General features: G+C 37.7%; 1 protein-coding gene across 1 annotated transcript in view; it reads right to left on the reverse strand.

Annotated features, from left to right (window-relative positions):
• The window catches only part of CIRSR (corepressor of RBPJ and splicing regulator), a 44638-nt gene that overhangs the window by 14461 nt on the left and 4566 nt on the right, over positions 1 to 25611 (reverse strand). Inside the window, exons 2-7 of the mRNA XM_077751215.1 lie at positions 24061 to 24155; positions 20317 to 20390; positions 19469 to 19479; positions 19316 to 19380; positions 18459 to 18507; positions 17430 to 17547 (exon numbers count right to left, since the gene is read on the reverse strand). Coding sequence (XP_077607341.1) covers positions 17430 to 17547; positions 18459 to 18507; positions 19316 to 19380; positions 19469 to 19479; positions 20317 to 20390; positions 24061 to 24155 — 412 coding nt within the window. The remainder of the gene's footprint in view (positions 1 to 17429; positions 17548 to 18458; positions 18508 to 19315; positions 19381 to 19468; positions 19480 to 20316; positions 20391 to 24060; positions 24156 to 25611) is intronic.

A 25611-nucleotide genomic window follows, 5' to 3' on the forward strand; every position in this document is an offset into this window, starting at 1 on the left:
ATTATATCTAAGTTAAAAAATGGCAATATAACTTTATAGCAACTGAAGCCTAAAAAACCAAAACTGTACTAAATAATTTGTACAATATGAAACTAATGTTAACAAATTTGGACTCAATGTTTATTCACTTTTATGTTGCCTTTACAACTTTTGGATTTTCATCTAATACATAAAAAGCTTGAATGGGGGGTGCCTGGGTGTCTCAGTCGGTTGAGCATCCGACTTCAGCTCAGGTCATGATCTCACGGTTCGTGGGTTCGAGCCCTGTGTTGGGCTCTGTGCTAACAGCTAGCTCAGAGCCAGGAGCCTGTTTCAGATTCTGTGTCTCCCTCTCTCTGACCCCCCCTTGCTGACGCTCTCTCTCTCTCTCAGAAATAAATAAAACATTTAAAAAAAATTTTTTAAAAAAAGCTTGAAGGGGCGCCTGGGTGGCTCAGTTGGTTAAGTGACAGACTTTGGCTCAGGTCATAATCTCACGGTTCGTGGGTTCGAGCCCTGTGTTGGGCTCTGTGCTAACAGCTAGCTCAGAGCCAGGAGCCTGTTTCAGATTCTGTGTCTCCCTCTCTCTGACCCCCCCTTGCTGACGCTCTCTCTCTCTCTCAGAAATAAATAAAAAAACATTTTTAAAAAAAGATTGAAAGTCCTCCCATCCTTATGACAACAAAAAGCTGGAAAAATTGAACATCAACCAATCTTCTTAGAAGTATTAAAGAATTGAGGCCACAGGGTAAGACACTATCCCCAAAACAGGAGAGACAGGCGGTACAGAGAATCCCAGTTTAAAGGGGCCAGAAACCAATGGAGTCAGGAACTACTAGGAATCCTTAAAAGGGTAATATACTATTGTTGGATACTAAGCAAGGACTAGCTTGAGAAACAAAAACTCCTGGGGGCCCAACCTGCATAGGGCCCCCACACTTTCATGAGTTTTACTTCCTGGAGCCGCAGTGGATTCTCACTGTGACTATCAAAGAACAATCTCCTTATACTTACCTTCCAACAGTTATAAAGGTAAAAATAACCATTTTGAAATATGTCCACAGCATTTGTTGTCCTGAACACATGCTTACCCTCAGGGGAAACTATTTTACCTAAACATAACCTACATGGGGAAAAAGAGGGGGGAAAGTGGAGAAAAAAAGCTGAGAAGCACCTGTGAAGGTTATAGCTCAGAATCATACATGCTAACTAAAAGAATGAGACTTAGGGGCCTGACCTGACTGGCTCAGTTGGTTGGAGGAGTCTTGATCTCAGGGTCAGGAGTTCAAGCCTCACTCTGGACACAGATCTTACTTTAAGGAAATGCTAGAAATAAAAAAAAAACACTAACAGAAATGAAGAATGCCTCTGACGAGCTCCTCAGCAGATTGGACATGCTTGAAGACAGAATCAGTGAGCTTTAAGATATGTCAATAGGAACTTCCCAAACAGAAAGCAAAGGCAAAGACAATGAAAAACAAAACGAGACTGTTAAAAAACTGTGGGACAACTATAAAAGGTGCAACATATGCACAACCAAAACACCAGAAGCAGAAGGGAGAGGAGAGAGAAAAGAACAGAAGAAACATCCGAATAATGGAAGAGAGCTCCCAGGACTAATAATAGCAAACCACAGATTTAGAAAGCTCAGAGATCATCAAGCATAGTAAATATAAAAAAAACCCTATACCTAGGTATATCATACTCAAGCTTCAGAAAAACCAAAGACAGAAAGAAAATCTTGAAAGATGCCAGAGGAGGGGAAAACCCTTACCTACTTAGGAACAAAGATGAATTATATCATACTTAGAAAACCATGCAAGCAACAGGGGAGTCCAGTGAAATATATAAAGTGCTGAAAGATAATCCTACCAATGTTAAATTCTGTATCTAGAGCAACTGTCCTTCACAAGTGAAGGAGAAATAAAGGCTTTCTTAGACAAACAAAAATCGAAGAATTTGTTTCTCTCTGAATCTCCTTCTCTCCACCTTGAGAGAAAGATTAAAAGAAGTACTTCAGAGAGAAGGATAATGGCACAGATCAGAGATGTGGATCTACATAAAGAAAGAGCATTTGAAAAGGAATAAATGAAAGATAAAATATTTCTGTGCTCACAGCTCAGAGCCTGGAGCCTTCTTCAGATTCTGTGTCTCCCATTCACTGTCTCTCTCTCCCTCAGAAATAAACATTAAAAAAATTTAAGAAAAAGAATCTTTTTTTTTTAGTTTGAGAGAGAGAACATGTGCATGAGTGGGGGAGGGGCAGAGAGAGAGAGGTGGGAGGAGAGGGAGAATCCCAAGCAGGCTTCACTGTGCTGTTAGCACAGAGCCTGATGTGGAATTCAATCTCACAAACCATAAAATCATGACCTGAGCTGAAATCAAGGGTCGAACACTTATGTGACTGAGGCACCCAGGTGCTCCTAACGGATAACACCTTGCTTGCAATAATAGCAAGGACATACTGGATAATTATAGTTTATGAGTAAATGTATGACAGCAATGTTAAAAGGGACAGAGAAAAGGAACTGTTGTTATATATAATAGGAGTGTTATATAACGGACCATGCCCAGTCACGCCTGGTCTGGCTGTTTATTCTGTTATAAAGTACTTGGTACTACTTTATAGGAGTTAGTTTATTCTGCTGTAAAGTACTGGTACTACTTGTGAACTGGTACAGTGCTATTTGAAAGTGGACTTAAATTAGTTGTAAATGCACACTGCAAATTCTAAGGCAACCACTAAAATAAAAAAGAAGTACAACTGATATGCTGAGAGAAAATGGAATCATATAAAAGGCTCAATTGAAAGGAGAAAAAGCAGAAGGCAAAAAAAAAAAAAACAAGGGCAACAAATAGATAACAATTATAAATATAATAGATCTTAATCCAAATTATGTCAAGAAGATATATTATTGTATATGTATAACTCAATTATATGTTGTTTACAACTAACCTACTGTTGTTTTCTCCCCTAATTTCTTAATGTAATTTCTATACCCAATGTGGAGCTTGAACTCATGACCCCAAGATTAAGAGTTGCATGCTCTCCTGACCTGAGCCAGCCAGGCACCTCAACATATCCACTTTAAATATCAAGACACAGGGGCACTTGGCTGGCTCAGTCAATGGAGCATGAGACTCTTAAGCGTCCAACTTCAGCTCAGGTCATGATCTCACCATTTGTGAGCTCAAGCCCCGCATCAGGCTGAGCTGGGGGCCTGCTTCAGATTCTGTGTCACCCTTTCTCTCCTTCCCTTCCCTGCTCATGTTCTTCTTCTCTCTCAAAAATAGGCATTAAAAATAAATTAAAAAAAATAAAAAGAAATCTTTAAACAAATAAAGACACAGATTAAAGTAATGGAGAAAGATACATATATGTATATGTATCTGATATAGATATAGAAAGATATATATATACACACACATATATATATGTGTATATATACGTATATATATATCTGAAACAAATCAAGTTTCAGACCAAGGAAATTTACCAAGGACAAAGAGACAATGAAAAAGGGGTTCATTCTCCACAAGATATAACAATTCCCAACATGTATGCATCTAACATTAGAGCATCAAAATATGAGTCAAAAACTGATAGATATACACAAATCCACTATTATAGTTGGAGATTTCAATGTTCCAATGTTCTTTTTTCAAAAGAAAAAAATCAACATGATATAGTTGAATTAAACAGCACTATCAATCAACTGGATAGTTGATATGTATACAATACTTTATCCAAGTTTTGTATACATTGTATTGTATACAATGTATTGTATACATTGGATAGAGTATGCTAAACAGCAGAATATATATTCTTCTCAAGCTCATACAGAACATCACCAGGAGAGACCACATTCTGGGCTGTAAAACACACCTTAACAAATGTGACAGAAGAGAAATCATATGAACAATGCTCTCAGGCCAAAATGGAATTAAACTAGAAATCAATAAAGAAAAGAGGAAGTCCCAAAGTATTTGGAGATTAAACAACACACTTCTAAATAACACATGCATTGGAGAAGTCTCAACAGAAATTTTAAAATAGTTTGAACTAAATGAAAGTAAGAATCCAACTGCTGTGTAATAGAGAACTTGGTTGGACTTTGTCCCCAGTTCCTGGGAGGGAGCCTCTACATCCTTGAAATTTGAGTGATAGGAGAGTCTGTTATTTACAATGGGATTTGATAGCTTACATCACTCAGGTGACTCATGGTGAGGCCCTAGATAGGTTATGCTAAGGAGACGAGTCAGGAAGGGGCTGGTCACACCAGGACCAACCATGTGATTAGAGGGTTGGGGCTCTGAGCCACATGATATTAGCTTGACCTCTGGAGAAAGGAGAGGAACTCCAGAGTTCAACTATATGATCAATGAATCAATCAATCATGACCATATAATTAAACCCTGATAAAACCTCTGGCTTAGGGGAGATTCCCTGGATAATTAATGTGTAAGGAAGGTGTTATGCCTAGACTCTGTGGGAAGAGGACCCTAGACGTTAAGTGTTTGGGGTGGGGGGAAGAAAGGCAATTTTAATTGTTTAAGTATGAAATTAGTTAATTCGTTTATTTACTTATTTTTGAGAGAGAGAGAGAGAGAGAGAGAGAGAGAGAGAGAGAGAGAGAGGGAGAGAGAATGAGTGGGAACACAGCTCAATCTCATGACCAGGAAATCATGACCTGAGCGGCAATCAAGAGTTCGGACGCTTAACCAACTGAGCCACCCAGTGGCCTGTAAGTGTGAAATTAAAGGCAAAGAGAATGATGTTAAATCTACCTTCTTTATTACATACTGTATGACTTCATTTATATGAAATGTCAAGAATAGGCAATCTACAAAAAAAGTAGAAAGTAGATTAGTGGCTGCCTAGGGCTTGGGGGACTAGGAGCTAGAGTGAGGGGCGAGGGGTTTCCCTTGAGGGTTATGACAATGTTCTCAATGTAACTACAGTGATGGATGTAAAACTTTTGTAAATATGCAAATTCAAAGCCATTGAATTGTACACTTTAAAGAGGTGATCTGTATGGTGTGTAAATTTTAACTCAATAAACCTTTTAAAAAACTACTTGATCAAGAAAAAGAAGGGGCGCCTGGGTGGCTCAGTTGGTTAAGCATCCAACTTAGGCTCAGGTCATGATCTCATGGTTCGTAGGTTTGAGCCCTACATCTGGCTCTGTACTGACCGTTCAGAACCTGGAGCCTGCTTTGGATTCTGTGTCTCCCTCTCCATCTGCTCCTCCCCACTCAGGCTCTGTCTCTCTCCTTCAAAAATAAATAAAACATTAGAGGCACCTGGGTGGCTCAGTTGGTTAAGTGTCCAAAGTTTGGCTCAGGTCATGATCTCATGATTTGTGAGTTCGAGCTGCATGTCAGGCGCTATGCTGACAGCTCAGACTGGAGCCTGCTTCAGATTCTGTGACTCCCTCTCTCTTTGCCCCTCCCCTGCCCGTGCTCTGTTTCTCTCTCTCTCTCTCTCTCTCTCAAAAATAAACATTAAAAAAATAAATAAAACATTACAAAAAAAAAAAAAAGACAAGCAACAGACTGGGGAAAAAGTATTTGCCGAAGACACATCTAGTAAAGGACTATTATCCAAAATATACAAAGAATGCTTAAAACTAAGCACTAAGAACAACCAACTTATTTTAAAAAATGGGCCAAAGTCCTTAATAGACACCTCAACAAGATACACAGATGGCAAATAAGTTTATGAAAAGATGTGCTGCATTATATGTCATCAGGGAAATGCAAAATACAACAAGATACTACTGCACAGATACTATAATAGCCAAAATTCATGACAATGCCAATGCCAAATGCTGGCGAGGATATGGATAACTGGAACTTTCATTCACTGCTGATGGGAATGTAAAATGGTACAGCTACTTTAGAAGAGTTCGTGCGTTTCTTATGTAACTAAATCTATTCTTAGCACACTATCTAGCAATCATTCTTCTTGGTGTTTACCCAAAGGAGTTGAAAATTTATGACCACACAAAAATCAGCACAAGATGTTTACAGCAACTTTATTCCTAAATGCCCAAACTTGGAAGCAACCAAGATGTCCACCAGTAAGTAAATGGGTCAATAAACAATGGTACATCGAGACAATGGAATATTATTTAGCACTAAATGAAAATGAACTATTAAATAAGTCAAGAAAAGACATGGAAGAACCTACAGTGCATATTACTAAGTGAAAAAAGCCGATTTGAAAAGGCTACATACTGTAAGATTCCAAGTACGTGATCTTCAAGAAAAGGCAAAACTAGGGAGATAGGAAAAACGTCAGTGGTTATCAGAGGCTAGAGGGAAGGGAGGTACGAACAGAGGAGGGAGCACAGAGAATTTCTAGGGCAGTGAAACTCCTCTGTATGACACTATACTATGGATACATATCATACATTTGTTCAAACCTCCAGAAAGTACAATGCTGACTGAGCCATAAGGTAAACAATGAGTTTGGGGAGATAATGATGTGTCAGTGTAGGCTGAGCAGTTACAATAAATGCACAACTCTTGTAGACAATGTTGATAATGGGAGAGGCTATGCATTTGTGGGGGGCGGGTATTATGGGAAATCTCTGTACTTTCCTCTCAATTTTGCTATGAACCTAAAATGCTAAAAAATAAAGCCTATTAAGAAAAAGCACAAACAAGAAATGAAACAAAATGATTAAGTAGAAGGCATACATGTAACTACTAAATCTATTAAGAAAGCAACAAAAACAAAAACAAAAACACCCCATTTACTTTGTTGAAAACCCACCCTGTGGATTTGAAAAGACTCATGTTTGGGGCGTCTGGGTGGCTCAGTTGGTTGGGTGTCCGACTTCGACTCAGGTCATGATCTCACAGCTCATGAGTTTGAGCACCGCACTGGGCTCTGTGCTGACAGCTCAGATCTGCATCTCCCTCTCTCTCTCTGCCCATCCCCAGCTTTTGCTCTGTCTCTCTCTCTCTCAAAATAAAAATTAAAGAAATTATTTTAAAATTAAAAAACAAAAAAACTCATGTTTCATTTCATGAATTTCATTTCATATATTGTAAAAATGTAAGATACAGTTGGTAAGAGCCAATGAGAAGAACAAGGGCCAAAGAGTACACATGAAGGCAGGTGGGCAGTCCATTTAATTATACTGTAATTTAAAAATGCTTTATAAACATTCAGTCACCACTGAAGCTTGCAAATTTTACGTATAATTCTGATGTACTTCAGAGTACAGGAAACTTACAAAGTTAAGATGATCTTATCGGTAGAAAAGATATTCTAAACCAGCTTAGCCAAAAGAAGCATTTTGATTGCCTAATTTAACTTTGTAAAGGAGAGTAAATCTTATAGCTGGTCTCTGTAAACCTCACAGCTGGAACATTCTAACAGCACCTTGCAGTTTCCAGTGATCAAAGTAAGTTACTTTATATACTAAACTAAGAATTTCATAATAGAAATAATGCAGCGCCAGGGGGTGCAGTTATCATGAAATAATTACACTCCTGGGAGATTACAGGCACCAGGCTGTACCCCAGGGGTGTGATTATCCCATGAGAACCACATCCACTGAAATTGCATTATTGCAAAAATAATCTCTATTCACTGGTGAGACATTATTCAATAGGTGATTTTTTAAAATGAAAAGACTTTTTTTTTTTAGCTTGAATCAGCAAGTGGATTAGGAAATTGGCCAGTTTATTTTTCATTGCATTCAAATTCAGAATATAACATCATTATTATTTGTTTTCCTATTTGATACAGTAGCATTTTTTAGTTTGTTTTTGAGAATCCTTTAAGAGTTTCTATTACTGTTAGTTAAGTGGCACTGCTAAACGCAGGTCAAACATCAAACGTATTAACTGAGCAGTGAAATTTTAAATAATTTACTTTATGTACAAAATTTTTAATTCTTCTAAAATAATACTCACTTAAAAATTATAGATGTATAGTCACTGTTAATATTTTGGTCTATCTCCTGCCAGACATTTTTCTACAAGTATCTATTATGCCTACCTAAAGATAGCAAGAGAAACGTGAATGGAATCCATGTGGCTACTTTGTTTTTAACCTGCATTTTTAATTTGACCAAATATTGTAAACAACATCCATGTCATTAAGAAATCTTCATTTCATATCAACTGTTCTTATATACAGCTGAAGCTGATGGTTCTCAACCTTGACAGTGCATCAGAAATAGATCAGTAACTTTCATCATCTTCTGTGGTATCACAGATGGTGAAAGTTACTGATCTATTTTTACCATGATTTTATCATTGAGTTCAGTGCTTTGAGATATTCTCAGATGAGTATGATACAGGATTTAAGAAATTAAAAATATCCTGTGTTATTTACCAGTATTTGTTCTCACACTTAAATTTGTCAGTTTTAAAGGAAATATTGGAAATGGAAATTTTCCTAATGCCTTTTTCTATAGAGTGAGGCAAAGAATTAATTCAGTCTGCTAGTTGTTTCTCATCATGAATATGCTCTTTACAACACACCAGTAACTCTTTGCTTTCTTCAGCTGTTCCAACTATTCTGAAAATAAATTTAATACGGGAGTACAAAGGAAAACATTAGCCTTCTCAAGAATACCATGAGATCAATGTCTGAAAAGCCAAATCTCGTTTCTTTCCCATTTTTAAAAAAGTTTTTTATTTTAGAGAGAGAGAGGAAGAGTGAGAGCAGGGAAGAGGAGCAGAGGAAGAGGAAGAGAGAGAGAGAGAGAGAGAGAGAGAATCCCAAGCAGGCTCCTCACTGACAGTGTAGAGCTCAACATGGGGCTCAATCCCATGGCCCTGGGATCATGACTTGAGCCAAAATCAAGAGTCAGACACTCAACTGACTGAGCAATTCAGGTGCCCCAGTTTCTTTCCCAATTTTAATCACACATTTTAATATAAAAGTAAAGAGAGACACGTGTAATTTCACTAAATTATTAACTATTTTCAGTCTTCCATGTTTCCTTCCAGTCCTAATGTATATGCATGTAGCATTATATTATCAGAATCATAAATATATTGACAATTTATTTTGCCATTTCTCTAGGACTGGATATTTAATTTATAATAGAAAAAAATTGAAACGGTGCTGAAATAAACATTTCCCTTAAAAAAAAAAAAAGCTCTTTCAGCACATTACCAACTTGCTTCTTCTGTGCTTTTTCCCTTTCCAAACACACACACACAGACACAGACACACACCGAATATTCTATGGCGTCATTTCTGCCTAAATCTATTTTCTCAAATTTTCAGATCATCACCATCCTCCAGGGTGAGAGTCTCAGATTCTTCTCAGTACTCTGATTCAATAGGGGCTTGGAAACCAATATCTTTAATAAAATACTCAAGTGATCCTTTACATCTGGAAAGTTTGGGAAACGATGGCTGCAAGCGTCCAATGGCAAACCTTCCTGAGTCATTCAAATCTGGTTCTGTTCATTCATATGCATCCAAGATAAAATCTGTGCTTGTTTTTCTTCTGGTCTTTCTTTCTGGCCCGCCTTTCTTTCTAAGCGTTTCAATCTTAATAATTCTTCAAAGCTCATTTTAATCTCCCATATTAACACTCAGTTACTCTGTATTAAATAGATTCTTATACAATGCTCTAGGTTTGTTTTCCTAACTCAAACAGCCAAGAATTATTGTTTCTTATGTGATATGTTAATTTTATATTTCTGATTAGATTGTAAACTAGGAGTAGAACCCATATCTTTGATGAGCTTGGAACACAGAAGTTCAAAAAATAAAACTTATGGCTGATATGCAGGATGTCAAATACATAGTACTAAATAAAATTATGTCATAAAGTGAAAAAGAAATTTAGTAGTTCTAAGAGTTAGTTTTCATGGAGGGGACTTAGTGAGCCACCCTTTCACTATCAAAGGCAGAGCTTCTAAAATCTTATAGATTTGTGGGGCGCCTGGGTGGCTCAGTCAGTTGGGAGTCCGACTCTGGCTCAGGTCACGATCTCACAGCTCATGGGTTTCAGTCCCAAGTCCCAAGCCTGCTTCGGATTCTCTCTCTGCCCCTCCCTTGCTTGTGTTTTTTTTTCTCTCTCTCAAAAAAAATATTAAAAAAATTTAAAATCTTATAGATTTGGGGTGCCTGGGTAGCTCAGCTGGTTGAGGATCTGTCTCTTAATTTTGGCTGAGGTCATAATCTCACGATTCATGGAATTGAGCCTTACAAATCTGGCTCTGCGCTAACAACAAGGAGCCTGCTTGGGATTCTCTCTCCCCCCCTCTCTCTCTGCCCCTCCCCTGCTCGAGCATGCGCTCTCTCAAAATAGATAGAAAAAAAATTCTTACAGATCTAAAAAAATAACTTGATTTATACAGGCCATTTTAACTTTAAAAAAAAAAAGTTTATTTTGAGAGAGAGAGAGAGAGCATGCGCCATCAGGGGAAGGAGAGAGAGAATCCCAAACAGGCTCTACACTGTCAGCACAGAGCCCAGTGCAGGGCTCAATCCCACAAACCCTGAGATCATGACTTGAACCAAAGTCAGCCGCGCAACCGAGCCACCCAGGTGCCCCAGTTGTTTTAACTTTTAACCACTAGATGCCTTATATAGTTTTAAACAATATTGCTTCTTAACTTTTTTTTTACTTGATATACCTTAGTATATCCTTAAACATCAAAATAGATACACAGCTCTATTCACCTATTTTTATTCACCCTATTGGGGGGAGGGAGAATGTACTATAATTTATTTTAAAAAAGAAGTGCCTATTATATGCCAGGCACTACTGCAAGCACTCCACGTTTTAACTTGTTTAGCTCTCCTGACCACTGTATGAGGTAGATGCTAGAATATCTATGTTATAGACATTAGCAGACTGAGGCACACAGTAGTTATGTAGCTTGCTTAAAAATACAGGCCTACTAAGTGGTAGAGCAGATGTTCCAAATCAGGCATCTAGGTAGCCCCACAGTTCTGCAGTCTGTGCTCCTAACCACTATGCACACTGCCTCTCAGAATCTACAGCTCCCAATTCTAGAAGGCCGTTACTTCTGGGGGCACCTGGGTGGCTCAGGCAGTCAAGCATCTGACTCTGGATTTTGGCTTAGGTCATGATCTCGCAGTTTGAGTCTCAGCCCTGCACTGGGCTTTACGCTCACAGCGCGGAGCCTGCTTGGGATTTTCTCTGCCCCACATGTACGCACAACACGTGCTCTTTCTCTCTCTCAAATAACCTTTTTTTAAAAATTTTGTTTTAATGTTTTATTTATTTCTGAGAGAGACAGAGACAGTGTGAGCAGGGGAGAGTCTGAGAGAGAGGGAGACACAGAATCTGAAGCAGGCTCCAGGCTCTGAGCTGGCTTGTCAGCAGAGCCTGACGTGGGACTCGAACCCACGAACCATGAGATCATGACCTGAGCCGAAGTCACTTACCAGACTGAGCCACCCAGGTGCCCCTCAAAATAAATAAACTTAAAAACAACAACAACAAAAAAACCCCAAAAAAGGCCATTCCTTCTAGGATGCCAACTGCTCTTCCCCCAGATTTTACATGGTTGCAGCTTTCCTGTCATTTGGGTCTCAGTTTAATACCAGTTCCTCAGAAGGGGCCATTCCTGACTGCTTAATCCAAAATTACTCACCATTTACCTCTTATCACAGTATCCAACTTAATTTTCATCACAGAACTTATAAATATCCAATTCTCTTGCCCAGTTTATTTTGTGTCATTCCAATGTAATGAAAAGCATTTTCTGTCTTGGTATCACTGTGTTCTAGTATGTTTAGAAAGAGAAGGATCAGTTCTGTTGTTTACAGAGTTCCAGACACTAAGCGAGAGAAAGAGAACCTGAAGCGTAAATGTCAATGTCCTGTCAGATGGTGAGACTGACCATGAACCCCCTTTACTTAAAAAAATTCTTTTAACACTTTAAATTTATTTTTGAGAAACAGAGAGAGATAGAGCACAAGCAGGGGAGGAGCAGAGAGAGGGAGACACAGAATCTGAAGCAGGCTCCAGGCTCTGCACAGTCAGCACAGAGCCCAACGGTGGTTCTTGAACTCATGAACTGTGAGATCATGACCTGAGCCAAAGTCAGACATTTAACCAACTGAGCCACCCAGGAGCCCCCACTTTCTTGTTATAAATTCTTGGAAGCTGAATTTCTAGGTAAAAGAATACGGATGTTTTTAAGTCTTTTGATAACTATCATCAAATGACTTTAAAAATGGTGTTCCAATTTATTATCAGTGGATTAAAATTCATTTTACCACACTTGCTCCAACACTGGATGTATTCTTTTAAATCTCTACCAAATTTGATAGGTAAAAAGGTAATATATTATTTTAGTTTTCATTTTTTTGGTTATTAATGCTGTTGAAAATGTCCTCACAGGTTTAATGGCCATTTGGATTCCTCCTTTTGTCCTTTGTTCCTTTGCATTTGTATGCTCATCTTTTCATATTGATTTGAAAGAACATTTTATATACTAGGAATGTTAACTATAGTATTTCAGTAAAGTTAATACTTTTTATCCTCTACCACCCTACTGCTCAACTCATTTGGATACAGATAAAGAATCACTAATTTGCAGACATCGCAAGTTGGGTTACATATATGTTAAAACTGGTTAGGAGCCAAAAAATAGAGCATTTTTTTACTTTGTTCACTTTATTGTGAAAAAGTTCATTTGACTGCAGAATAGTACTAAGTACAACCCCATCATAAATGGGGTCCAAAAATTTTGTATAAATGATTACCTCAGGGTTTATGAACATACATATATGTGTGTGTGTGTATATATATATATATATATATATATATATATTTTAAATGTAACTAATTTCTTTTTATTTGTAATGTTTTATTTTTTTCTGAGAGAGAGAGAGAGCAAGGAAGGGGCAGAGAGAGAGGGAGACACAGAATCCAAAGCAGGCTCCAGGCTCTGAGCTAGCCGCCAGCACAGAGCCCGACGTAGGGCTCAAACCCATGAACCGTGAGATCATGACCTGAGCTGAAGACGGATGCTTAACTGACTGAGCTACCCAGGAGCCCCAAGGTTTATGAATATAAATGGATGGATGGAGAAGAGCTAATAACTAGCTTCATTGTATCTGAATTCACTGTTTCCAATACTTAAAAAACAAAAACAAAAAAAAATCTGCATTAAAAAAATTTTTTTTAATGTTTTATTTATTTTTGAGAGAGAGAGAGAGAGAGACAGCGTGAGCAGGGGAGGGTCAGAGAGAAAGGGAGATATACAGAATCTGAAGCAGNTGACCTGAGCTGAAGTTGGATGCTTAGCCGACTGAGCCACGCAGGTGCCCCTCCAATACTTTTAAAAATAGATGAAATAAACAGCACAAATTCTTTTGGTTGTTATAGACTTTCTAATACAGAATCAAGACTGGGGCGCCTGGGTGGCTCAGTCAGTTGAGTGTCTGACTTCAGCTCCAGTCATGGTCTTGGTTTGTGGGTTTGAGCCCCAGGTCAGGCTCTGTGCTAACAGCTAGTTCAGAGCCTGGAGCCTGCTTCAGATTCTGTGTCTCCCTCTCTCTCTGCCCCTCCACCACTTGCACTCTGTGTCTTTCTCTCAAAAATAAGTAAACATAAAAAAAATTTAAAAATAACATACAGAATCAAGATAAAGCAGGGATGCCTGGCTGGCTCTGATGGTAGCACGGACTCTTGATCGTGGGGTTGGGAGTTTGAGCCTCACGCTGGATGTAGAGATTACTTCAACAAATCTTTTTTTTTTTTTTTTTTTTTTTAAAGAATCAAGTGGTGCATGGGTAGCTCAGTTGGTTAAGCGTCCAACCCTTGATTTTAGCTCAGGTCATGATCTCAGATTCCTGAGATTGAGCCCCATGTTGGGCTCTGAGCTGGACATGGAGCCTGCTTAAGACTCTCTCTCTTCCTCTCCCCATCCCCAACTCACACTCTCTCTTTTTCTCAAATACATACATACATAAATAAAAATAAAAAGAATGAAAGCAAGCCTAGTGATTGCTAAATAAAAGGCTAAGTCAAGTCTATCCTCATTCTCTCAGAAGCAGGATCAAAGTGAGGCTAGGCTGGGGAACAAAGATAGCTACTACCACTGCCTGCCCCCAGCCAACATAGGAGTGATGGAGTTGTAAGGGCACCACAAGGCTGGAATGAAGGAAAAGTGAGGAAGATGCAACCCCTTCCAGAAAACACATATACCTTTCAGGTATAATATCAGATCTCTATGACTACTAAAATTAATAGTCAGAAATACTTAAGCCAATGGGTTCCTCACATACGACCTAGTGTACTCCCATGTTCTTTAGGGCTTTATTTATTTTGGGGCCTCTCCTTTCACCATTTGAGTGGGGGCAGGTGAGGAAGGAACATCAGTACATGGATGTTAAGAGTACCTGCACGATGTCATCAGTAGAACATTCTTTTGTCAGAGACTGCCAGACCAAGGTCTGTACCAACATTCTCTCACCACTAAGCAAATAGTTTCCCTCTACTTCAAATGTAGTTTCTTAATCTTTTTAGAGGTATAAGGATTGAAAAAAATCAGTTTTAATATTCTGTGTACTTCTTCTATCCATTCTAACATCTAGAACACCATTAAAGAAACAGTGGCAGGGGCCCTCCTACACTGTTGGTGGGAATGTAAGCTGGTGCAGCCCCTCTGGAAAACAGTGTGGAGGTTCCTCAAAATATTAACAATAGAACTCCCCTAAGACCCAGCAATAGCACTGCTAGGAATTTACCCAAGGGATACAGGAGTGCTGATGCACAGGGGCACATGTACCCCAATGTTCATAGCAGCACTATCCACAATAGCCAAAACATGGAAAGAGCCTAAGTGTCCATCACCAGACGAATGGATCAAGAAGATGTGGTTTATCTACAGAATGGAATACTACACGGCAATGAGAAAGAATGAAATCTGGCCACGTGTAGCAATGTGGATGGAACCTGAGGGTGTTATGCTGAGTGAAATAAGTCAGGCAGAGGACAGCTACCATATGTTTGCACGTATAGGAGGAACTTAACGGGGGACTATGGGGGAGAAAAAGGTGGGAAATAGGGGGGAGAGGAAGGGGGAAAACCATGAGAGACTCTTGAATGTTGAGAACAAACTGAGGACTGATGGGTATGGGGGGGGGAAAGGGGGGTGATGGGCATGGAGGAGGGCACTTGTGGGGATGAGCACTGGGTGTTACATGGAAACCAACTTGACAATACACTATTTATAAAAAAAAAAAAAAAAAGAAAGAAAGAAACAGTGCCAGGGGGCTCCTGGGTGGCTCAGTGGGTTGAACATCCAATTCTTGATTTTGGCTCAGGTCATGATCCCACGGTCATGGGATCAAGCCCCACATTGGGCTCTGTGCTGAGCTTGGAGTCTGCTTAATATTCCTGCCACCACCCCACCCTGCCCCCACCGTCTCTCTCCCTCTGTCCCTCTCCTGGCTTGTATTCTCTTTTCCTCTCTAAAAAAAGGGGAAGAGAGGAAGAGAGAAAGGGAGAGAGAGAGAGAGAAATAGTGTCAAACTTGACAGTGGATTTTGTTTTAATTTTTAAGTTATTTACTTATTTTGAGAGAGACAGAGAGAGAAAGTGGGGAGGGGCAGAGAGGGAAAGAGAGAATCCCAAGCAGGTTCTGTGCTGTCAGCACAGACACACAGCATGAACAGCAGATGACCTGAGCTGAAACTAAGAGTCAGACGCTTAACAGACTGAGCCACCCAGGAGCACCCCCCCACTTTTTTTTAAAAGTTCATTTATTTTGAGAGAGAGAGAGAGAGAGAGAGAGAGAGAGAGAGAAACAGCGTGTGCCCAAGTGGGGGAAGGGCAGAGAAAGAGGGAGAAAGAGAATCCCAAGCAGACTCCACCCTGTTAGCACAGAGCCTTATGCGGGGCTCAAACTCACAAACCATGAGAACATGACCTGAGCCCAAGGTGGGGCTCGGTCCCATGATCACGTAACCAACTGGGCCAATCAGGTCGCCCTCAAATTCCTAAACTCCTAATATGAGAACTGGCATCCTGAATCCTAAAGGCTGCATTTGGCTCTCTGGAAGAAAGCAGGATTTCTAGCAACTGAATAGAACCTGAAAGTCATATGCTGACTGAGAGCGAACCTTGGGCTCAGAGGTGGCAGCGGAAGGCACAGGGAGTCCACAGCAGTGCCTCACAGCTGGATAAGCCAAGAGGCTAGAGCTTTATGCCCAGAGCATGTGCTTTCGTAGAGCAGTTCTGCCTTTGTATATGTGCGATATACTGGGGTGTCATGGAAGATTTCTCCTTGGTTATACTATCATCCTTATTTTAAAATGAGCTGAAGCTCACAAAAGTGAAATAACTTGTTTAAGGTTACAGAGCTAATTAAACATGTTATTTCTATTACAATTTATTATGACCTACAGTTGGATCAGTATGGCTGTCTCAATAATATACTAATAAGGCACTGAGAAATTTAAAACTTCTCAGTTTTAATATCTTTTTATGAAAAGAATTCAAATGATCCAAATCAAATTAGACCAATTTTTTTTTTAAGTAGGCAGTAATATGTAGGAAGGTAAACAACTTTCAAGTAAAACTCGATTTTAACATATTTAACATCTTTTAAGACTCAGTTTTGATTTTTTTTTTTGCATTCTTTTTTTTTTTAATGTTTTATTTATTTCTAGGAGAGAGAGAGAGAGAGACAGCGTTAGCAGGGGAGGGTCAGAGAGAGAGGGAGTCACAGACTGAAACAGGCTCCAGGCTCTGAGCTGGCAGTCAGCACAGAGCCCGACGCGGGGCTCGAACCCACGAACCGCGAGATCATGACCTAAGCGAAAGTCGGACGCTTAACCGACTAAGCCACCCAGGCACCCCAACTCAGTTTTGATTTTATCTCTGAACTAAAATGATGCAATTGCTGAGTCTTCTAGTCAGCCTACATTTACAATTCAGGAGAACATAAATATGAGGAAGAACCATTTCCTCCTATTTTTAGGTTACTAACCTGATGAACTATACTTAATACCTTTTTTATAATGCTTATTTTATTTTTGAGAGAGAGAGTGTGAGCAGAGGAGGTACAGAGAGAGAGAGAGGGAGAGGATCCAAAGCAGGCTATGGGCCGATAGCAGAGAGCCCAACTCAGGGCTCAGATTCATGAACCCTGAGATCATGACCTGAGCTAAAGTCGATGCTCAACCGACTGAGCCATCTAGGCGCCCCTGCCTATCTTTTACTTTTAAAATCAGGTTATAGGGCCCTATAAATAAACAAACAAACAAATAAATTTATTTCTAACACAAAGCATTTCAAATTTCAAATATATGAGTTTCCTATTGACCACCATATTTTGGGTATATATCTTTGTCAAAAACAAACAAACCAAAGGAAAGCAATACCCACAAAGGTGCAAGAAAAATGTTATTTTATCTTCCTCATTTGTCCTTGGTATATATTCTTAAAGCAAACAAATAAATCATGTCTAGTGCCTACCTGAGCCATCAGTGGGAACTGAACTCGCATTTATTCCGGAAAGACCAAACAAAGGACATTCTCGATCTGTGTTGACATGACCCCATTTGTGACATTTAATGCACCTCACATTTCGAACCTGAGAAATAATGAACATTATTTCAGCTATTAAAATACTAAGACTCTAGACAATGTTCAAATTCCTACTCCCTGGCAGAGTTTAAGTTAAATAACTCTCATTTTTAGAAGATTTCCAGGGAACGAGACTCTGTAACTATTTAACATAGATACTAAAATCTTTCAAATTCTACCTACAAGTTAAATTGAACACTATCTCTTTTTGACTGTTACATGGTGGTAACAAAACAATGTTATCCAAAAAGAAATGGTAAAATACCAAAAAGGAATAACATCATGGTTTAATCTTAAATTCTCTAATTTAAAAAGTTAACCCTTAAAGTTTCAGTTTCCAAACTTTTTCTGTAAAGGACCAGATATTAAGTATGTTAGGCTTTGTGGGCCAGAGGTCTCTGTTGCAGCTACTCAACCCTGCCAACGTAAGCAAGAAAGCAGCCACAGACAATACGTACGTGAATAAGGAAGGCAGGACTCCAAAAAATGTTCTTTCTAACAAGAATTTGACCCTGTGGTGATAGTTTGTCCCAGTTCTTAAAAAATACTTTTATATCTTTTCTTGATCTTGAGCTAACTCTCTCTCAATTCCTGAAAACTGCAGAGATCCTTATCATTACAACCCTCAGTACAAAACTTTGATTCCTTTTTTTTTTTTTTTAAACAGGAGAAAATCAAATTTAACAGATGTACATATAGGGAATCTACATAGACATGAAATTCCTGATTCCTGTCTTTTATCAATCTACTACACTTAATGTTTTCTCCTCTAAGTCCTCTTACTAATAGATACTGATTTGATTTACTAACAAATCAAAACCATAGAGATCTTTTTCAGCTTAAATACCTTTTGGACAACAAAAAGAAGTACTTATTAAATAGAAATTATTCTTATAGAGTAAAATATGGGTCACTTGCCTGAATACCAAAGGGCTGATCTCTGATGTTCATATCATCTTTGGCATATCTGTGAAGCAGAGAGGGTGTACAAACACAATATTAAGAACAATTTAATAAACAGCAGTTATTCTGAAAATAGTTTTATAATTCTAAATACGTTATAAAATGTATAACACAGAACTATGAAATCTATTTAGTATTTCCAAACACCATTTCATATTAAGTGTTCAGTTTGATGATTTGTGATATTAAAAAAATGAAAAACGATTTAAATTAAAGTCTATGATCAAGGGGCTCCTGGGTGGCTCAGTCGGTTAAGCATCTGACTTCAGTTCAAGCCATGATCTTGCTGTTCATAAGTCTAAGCCCTGCATCATGGGAGAGCCCGCTTGGGATTTTCTCTCCCCTATTCTCTCTCTGCCCCTCACCCACTGGTGCACGCTCTCTCTCTCTCTCTCTCTCTCTCTCTCTCAAAATAAATAAATAAACTTAAAAAAAAGTCTATGATTGGGGCGCCTGGGTGGCTCAGTTGGTTAAGCGTCCGACTTCGGCCCAGTTCATGATCCCACAGTTCGTGGGTTTGAGCCCTGCGTTGGGCTCTGTGCTGACAGCTAGCTCAGGGCCTGGAGCCTGCTTCAGATTCTGTGTCTCCCTCTCTCTCTGACCCCTGCTCATGCTGTCTCTCTGTCTCAAAAATAAATAAAAAACATTAAAAAAATAAAAAGTCTATGATCAAATGAATTGTAGAAGACAAATCATGTAAAATATCTTTTCACATTAGTTGCCTTCTCTAGTGAATGAGAAGGCAACATAAGGTGGGATATCAGATAAAGCTAATGATATATATTTTCTCTCTAAAGAAAACTAGTTCTTACTTTTCCCGTGGGGCTCCTTTCTGCCATTCAAATTTGTATTCAGTCTCTCCTTCTGTTTCTTCTTTCTAAAAACATTCATTAAGAAATATTTCAATTTTCCATTAAATTACAATCTATTGCAAGTAAATCTTAACACAGAAAATAGTACCTTACCTCTTTGTTTTCTTGATAGCATATCAAAATATGGGTGAAAAAAAAAAGGTAGGTCAGGTTAAAAACTTCAACATTAAAGTCTGGTATCTACACTATACTATATGATGATGTCATAGTATTTAATTGTAACTTGTAAGAATTTATTGGTTTGAGTTTTTTCCCCTTCTTTCACAAGATAAAATTCAAATCACTAAAGGATAAATACAATATTGAATGAGACAATATGTAATAAGTACATTAACCCCTAATTTCTAAACTTTTATATTTTTCACTGACAGAATACTATACTTTCTATTCATAAGTATATTCAGTAAGAACTGAAGATATAAACACAAATTATAAAAAAGTAAATTCACTTCTGCTGATGTTGATATTTTTTCCTCTTCAAAGACCAAGTCATTAAAAAAAAGTTGTCATGTGGGGCGACTGGGTGGCTCAATCGGTTAAGCATCCGACTTTGGCTCAGGTCATGATCTCACAGTCCGTGAGTTTGAGCCCCACATTGGGCTCTGTGCTAACAGCTCAGAGCCTGGAGCCTGTTTCGGATTCTGTGTCACCCTCTCTCTCTGCCGCTCCCCAGCTCGTGCTCTGTCTCAAAAACAAATATACGTTAAAAACAAATTTTCTTTAAATAAAAAAAGTCATCATGAAATATTACTAGCTTAGAAAAATATTTTTAGCATTCATTCAATTGTATTGATTATAGTATTTTAAAATTATCTTTACAAAATAACAGCAATTTTAAAAGATGAAGAGCAACTTTTCAAAAACGTCTGTCATAGTAGTTCTATCTTTAGTCGCAAATACATTAAAGACATTAAAAAAAAAAAAGGAAATGAGGCAAGTACCTTTTTTAGCTCCTGGTGGGGCCTCATACATGAAATTAAGGCCATTCTTTACACGCTCATCTCCCATAAGCAACCTAAATGAAACAAGAAATATAAAGTTAACAATTTTATGTAGGGGGAAAAATTACAGAATAACTGTTCTCCATCTCCAAAATCCCTAAAGGAATTAAGAGAAAATATTTTTGTTAGAAAGTTCTAAAACTTTATTTCACCGATTAGATAACATCTGAAATACATGAATGGAAATGCAAACAGTCCTGCCCCTTTAGTAACTGGTTTTAAGTTCTGAGACTTTCTCATTACCTGAGAGATCCTCGCCCTCCCAAAAGAAAAGGGGGAAAATGCCATGGTCACTCTCGCATGCTTTTCTTAAACTTTGAAATGCTATGGAAATAATGACAGCTTTGAAATCCTATATGCCAGCTAAATTTGGAATTAAGTTAAATAATGCCAACATTTTTTCTTAATTGTGAGGGATCAAAAGTTTTGGAAAAATGAGTCTCTCTGGAATTTCTTTAGAAAGTCAAATCCAATTAATGCTTGTAATAAGAGTCAAAGTCAATAGGAGAATCAAATTCTTTGATGAAGCCAAAGAAAAGAGAATAGTTTAAAGATATTCTACAACAGGTTAATTACTATGATGGAATCAATGTCTGTTGCACCTCAAAAATCATTTTCTTTTTAAAAAGTTCTGTTTCAACACTGAAAGTTCCCAGTTTGGGTTCTGTTTAGAGAGATATGCTATGACTTTTTTTTTTTTTAAAGCTCTGCAATAAATTGAATGACTGGTTGAATTAAAGTTTTGATTCATAAGATCCAAGTAAAGTACTGATAATAAAGATGAAAGCTAAAGAGTGAATAGAATTTCCGCTTATATTTGAAAAAGGCAATCACAAAGGATTACATAATTATAATTCTCTCATTTCCAGTGGCATTTATAAAGAACTGTAAAAAAAAAAAATGGAAGAGAGAAAAAGGATAACAGGATCTATATTCATACAATGGAATATTATTTTGCAATAAAAAGGAATGAACTACTGATACACGCTACAAAATAGATGAACTTCAAGAACATTATACTAAGTGAAAGAAGCCAGTCACAAAAGACCATTTATATGTATGATCCCATTTATATGATATGACCAGAATAGGCAAATCTATACAGACAGAAAGTAAATTAGTGATGGCTTAAAGTTGAGAAGTAGAAGGACAGGGTGTGGGATGGGAAGTACCTGCTGATGGGTACAGTATTTCTTTTTCAGATGATGAAAATGTCCTAATAGTAGATTATGGTGATGGCTCCAAAACTTTGTAAATATATATACTTAAAACAACATACACTTTTAACAAGTGTGCAAATTATATCTTAAATTAACATTTTAAAAATTAAAATCAGCACACGAAAGAAAAGCTCAACATCTAGTTATCAGAGAAGTATAAATCAAGACCATAAGATACTACTTCACACTAAGTAGAATGGCTATTATTAAAAAAAAAAAAAAAGAAAATGGGGTGTCTGAATGACTCGGTTGAGCGTTCAACTCTTCGTTTTGGCTCGGGTCATGATCTCACAGTTTGTGAGTTTGAGCCCCACGATTGGCTCTATGCTGATGATGGCTCCTTAACTGCTTGGGATTCTCTCCCCCCCACTCCCCCTACTCACTCTGTCTCCCTCAAAAATAAACTTAAAAATTAAAAAAAAAATGACAATAAGAAAGATTGATAAGGATATGGAGAAAATGGAATCCTTGTACACTACTGACGGGAATATAAGATGGTGCAGCCACTATGGAAAACAGTTTGGTGGTTCTTCAAAAGCTAAACACAGAATTATTATATGATCCAGGATATCGACTCCTAGGTACATACCTAAAGGAACTGAAAGTAGGGATCTGAACAGATAGATATTTGCAGGCCAATGTTTATAGCAGCGTAACTCATAATAGCACAAAGCTAGAAGTAACCCAAGTGTCCAGACAGATGGAGAAACCAAATATGGTATACACACATAATGCAACATTATTTAGCCATAAAAAGAAAAAAAGTTCTCATACATGCTACAATATGAATCATTCTTGAACACACCGTGCTAAGGGAAATAAGACAGACACAAAGAGATGAATATTTTATGATTCCACTTATATGAGACATCTTTAACAGGCAAATTCATTTTTACCTTAGAAAGTAAAATAGTGGTTACCAAGCGCTGAAGGGAGGGGGGACAGGGAGTTACTGTTAAATGGGTATAGAGTTTCTATTTGGTGTAATGGAAAAAACTCTGGAAATAGATGGTAGTGATGGTATATAACACTATTAATGTAAGTAACGTTGTGAATTGTGCACTTAAAAATATATTATATATATTTTACCCCTACAAAAACAATTTTGTTTATACTGACATAAAAATAACACATAATCAAAACTGGAAGATCCAATTTCCATTTCATGCAAAATTCAACAGGTATATAAAATAAAAAGGACAGCTATGATATTGGCATTTTAATTTCAATTAAAAACCTGTAAAAACTATTATTATTTTTGTTGCTGATTGTATGCAGAGCGAACGTATAGATTTTTTGACATCCCAATAAATCTTTTCTTATCCAATCAGAATAATAAACATTATTATTATCTTTAAAAGGAGTATGTAGGAATCAATATTCATAAACATCAAGAAACATCTATGGCAGGAAAAACTTACAAGAGAAAAATTAGGTTACTAAAGAACAAAATTGGCTATCAAGGACACTTCTCAATGAAGGAAATTAAAAAAACCATAGCAAATCACCAATTACTTATGAATTTGCATTTGAACAACCAAACTGAGAAGCAATCAACACACCTAGTGTCCCGAACCTAGTTTCTAAACATCTTTTTCCAATAAAAGGAATCAAGGTCCTTGGAACTTGGTTGATTCCAATACTACAGCAGGGAAAATAGAAGTCTGGACCATCTCATGGTGCCAGGAAGTGGTTTTAAAAAAAAGGCTGTGGTGAGGGTAGGGGATGCCTGGGTGCTTAGTTGGTTAAGCGACTGATTCTTGATTTCGGCTCAGGTCATGAACTTAGGGGTCGTGAGACAGCCTTTGTGAAGCTCCCTGCTAACAGCATAGAGCCTGCTTGGGATTCTCTCTTTGTCCTTCCCCTGCTTGCACCCACATATGCATGAGTGCTCTCTTTCTCACTCAAAATGAGTAATAGAATTAAAAAACTTAAAAAGCCAACAAAATTTTTAAAAATAAGGTTATAAAAANTAGAGTAGTCAAAGGCCAAAATTGAAACAGTGTGAACAAAATAAACAACAAAATAGTCTTCGATTATAACCCATTAAAATTTTTTTTAACGTTTATTTATTTTTGAGAGTGAGAGAGACAGCGTGTGAGCGGGGGAGGGGCAGAAAGAGACTCTGACACAGAATCTGAAGCAGGCTCCAGGCTCTGAGCTATCAACACAGAGCCCAACACAGGCCTTGAACCCAAAATCCATGAGACTGTGACCTGAGCCAAAGTCAGACACTCAACTGACTAAGCCCGGCACCCCTGGATTATAACCCATTAAATAAACATCTGAGTCCACAATGATAGAAATAAATGATTAAATGAATAACTAAATAGGGAAAGGGAAAATATTTCTTTTCAGAGGAATTCAAATTTTAAAATGTAGAGAAAATGAGAGGAATAATTTGTCATCATCATCATCATCATAATGATTATTCTAAAAACACCAGTATAGTGAAATCTCTTACCTATTATCATATGATTCTTGTTCTTTAAGATACTGTTGCATCAATTCTTCTTGTTTTTTCTTATCATATGATATTTTCTGTTCTGCCATCCATACCTAAATTGGTGAAATAAAATAAGTCGTAAGTTTGCTAGTAATTTATAATTAAACATAAAATGTTATTGTATATAGTTTACAATATAATATATTTTGGTCATAATGACATCATCACAAGGTCAAAGCTGAAAAGCCTGATTTGTGCCTTGATACAGGTCCTTAAATCTAGACATTCAATGGTTAAAATTAACAACTCAGGCAACAACAGATGCTGGCAAGGATGCAGAGAGAGGAACCCTTTTGTGCTGCTGGTGGGGATGCAAACTGGTGCAGTCACTCTGGAAAATAGTATGGAGGTTCCTCAAAAATTAAAAATAGAACTACCTTATGACCCAGCAATTGCACTAGTAGGTATTTATCCAAAGGATACAAGAGTGCTGTTTCGAAGGGGCACATGCACCCCAGTGTTTATAGCAGTGCAATCAACAATAGCCAAATATGGAAAGGGCCCAAACGTCCATCAACTGATGAATGGATAAAGAACATGTGGTGTATGTATACAATGGAGTATTACTTGGTGATCAAAAAAGAATGAAATCTTGCCATCTGCAACAAAGTAGATGGAACTAGAGTGTATTATGCTAAGCGAAATAAGTCAGAGAAAGATAAATATCATATGATTTCACTCATATATGGAATTTAAGATACAAAACAGATGAACATAAAGGAAAAGAAGCAAAAATAATATAAAAACAGGGATGGAGACAAACCATAAGAGACTTTTAAATACAGAGAACTGAGGGTTGCTGGAGGGGTTTTGGGTGGGGAGATGGACTAAATGGGCAAGGGGCATTAAGAAGGACACTTGTTGGGATGAGCACTGGGTGTTTATGTAAGTGATGAACCACTAAATTCTATTCCTGAAATTATTATTACACTATAGGGTAACTAACTTGGATGTAAATTTAAAAATAATAATAATTTAAAAAAAGAAAAAAAATCTAGTCATTCAAAACAGCTAAACTTTCAGGAAAAAATCAAATTTAAGAACCACTTTAAGTACCTGTGGTACAACAGCTTCTTGCATTTAGTGTCTGTGTTATTTCAGAGAAGAGAATGATAATCTTTCTATATGGAACATGTCTAGTCAAGAAAACACCCAGGGCACAGCCAGGAGGATTAAGCAATGCCTCCAAATGCCAATGGGTATCACAGACACTCCAAAAGAGAAGTGGAGGATAAGAAAAAGAGAAAAAGAAAAGAAACTGAAAGGTAGTTACAGTAAAAAGGGAAGAGACAAGAGAGGAAACAAAGAGATATATCAAATGTCCTGGAATTGCTCAAGGGCACCAATATCCTAGGCTGAATGTATCCCTACATGAAATCCTCAAAATCATAAAAGTGCCCACACAAATTATGCAAGGATACTTAATCAGGTTATTTCTAGGTTGAAAAGGTATCAATGACTTCCTACTGCCTTTACAGTAAATGACACAGTATTTGACAACCATTCAAT

The sequence above is a fragment of the Crocuta crocuta genome, unplaced genomic scaffold (assembly GCF_008692635.1).
Source record: "Crocuta crocuta isolate KB4526 unplaced genomic scaffold, BGI_CrCroc_1.0 scaffold219, whole genome shotgun sequence".
In the NCBI taxonomy this organism is placed as follows: domain Eukaryota; kingdom Metazoa; phylum Chordata; class Mammalia; order Carnivora; family Hyaenidae; genus Crocuta; species Crocuta crocuta.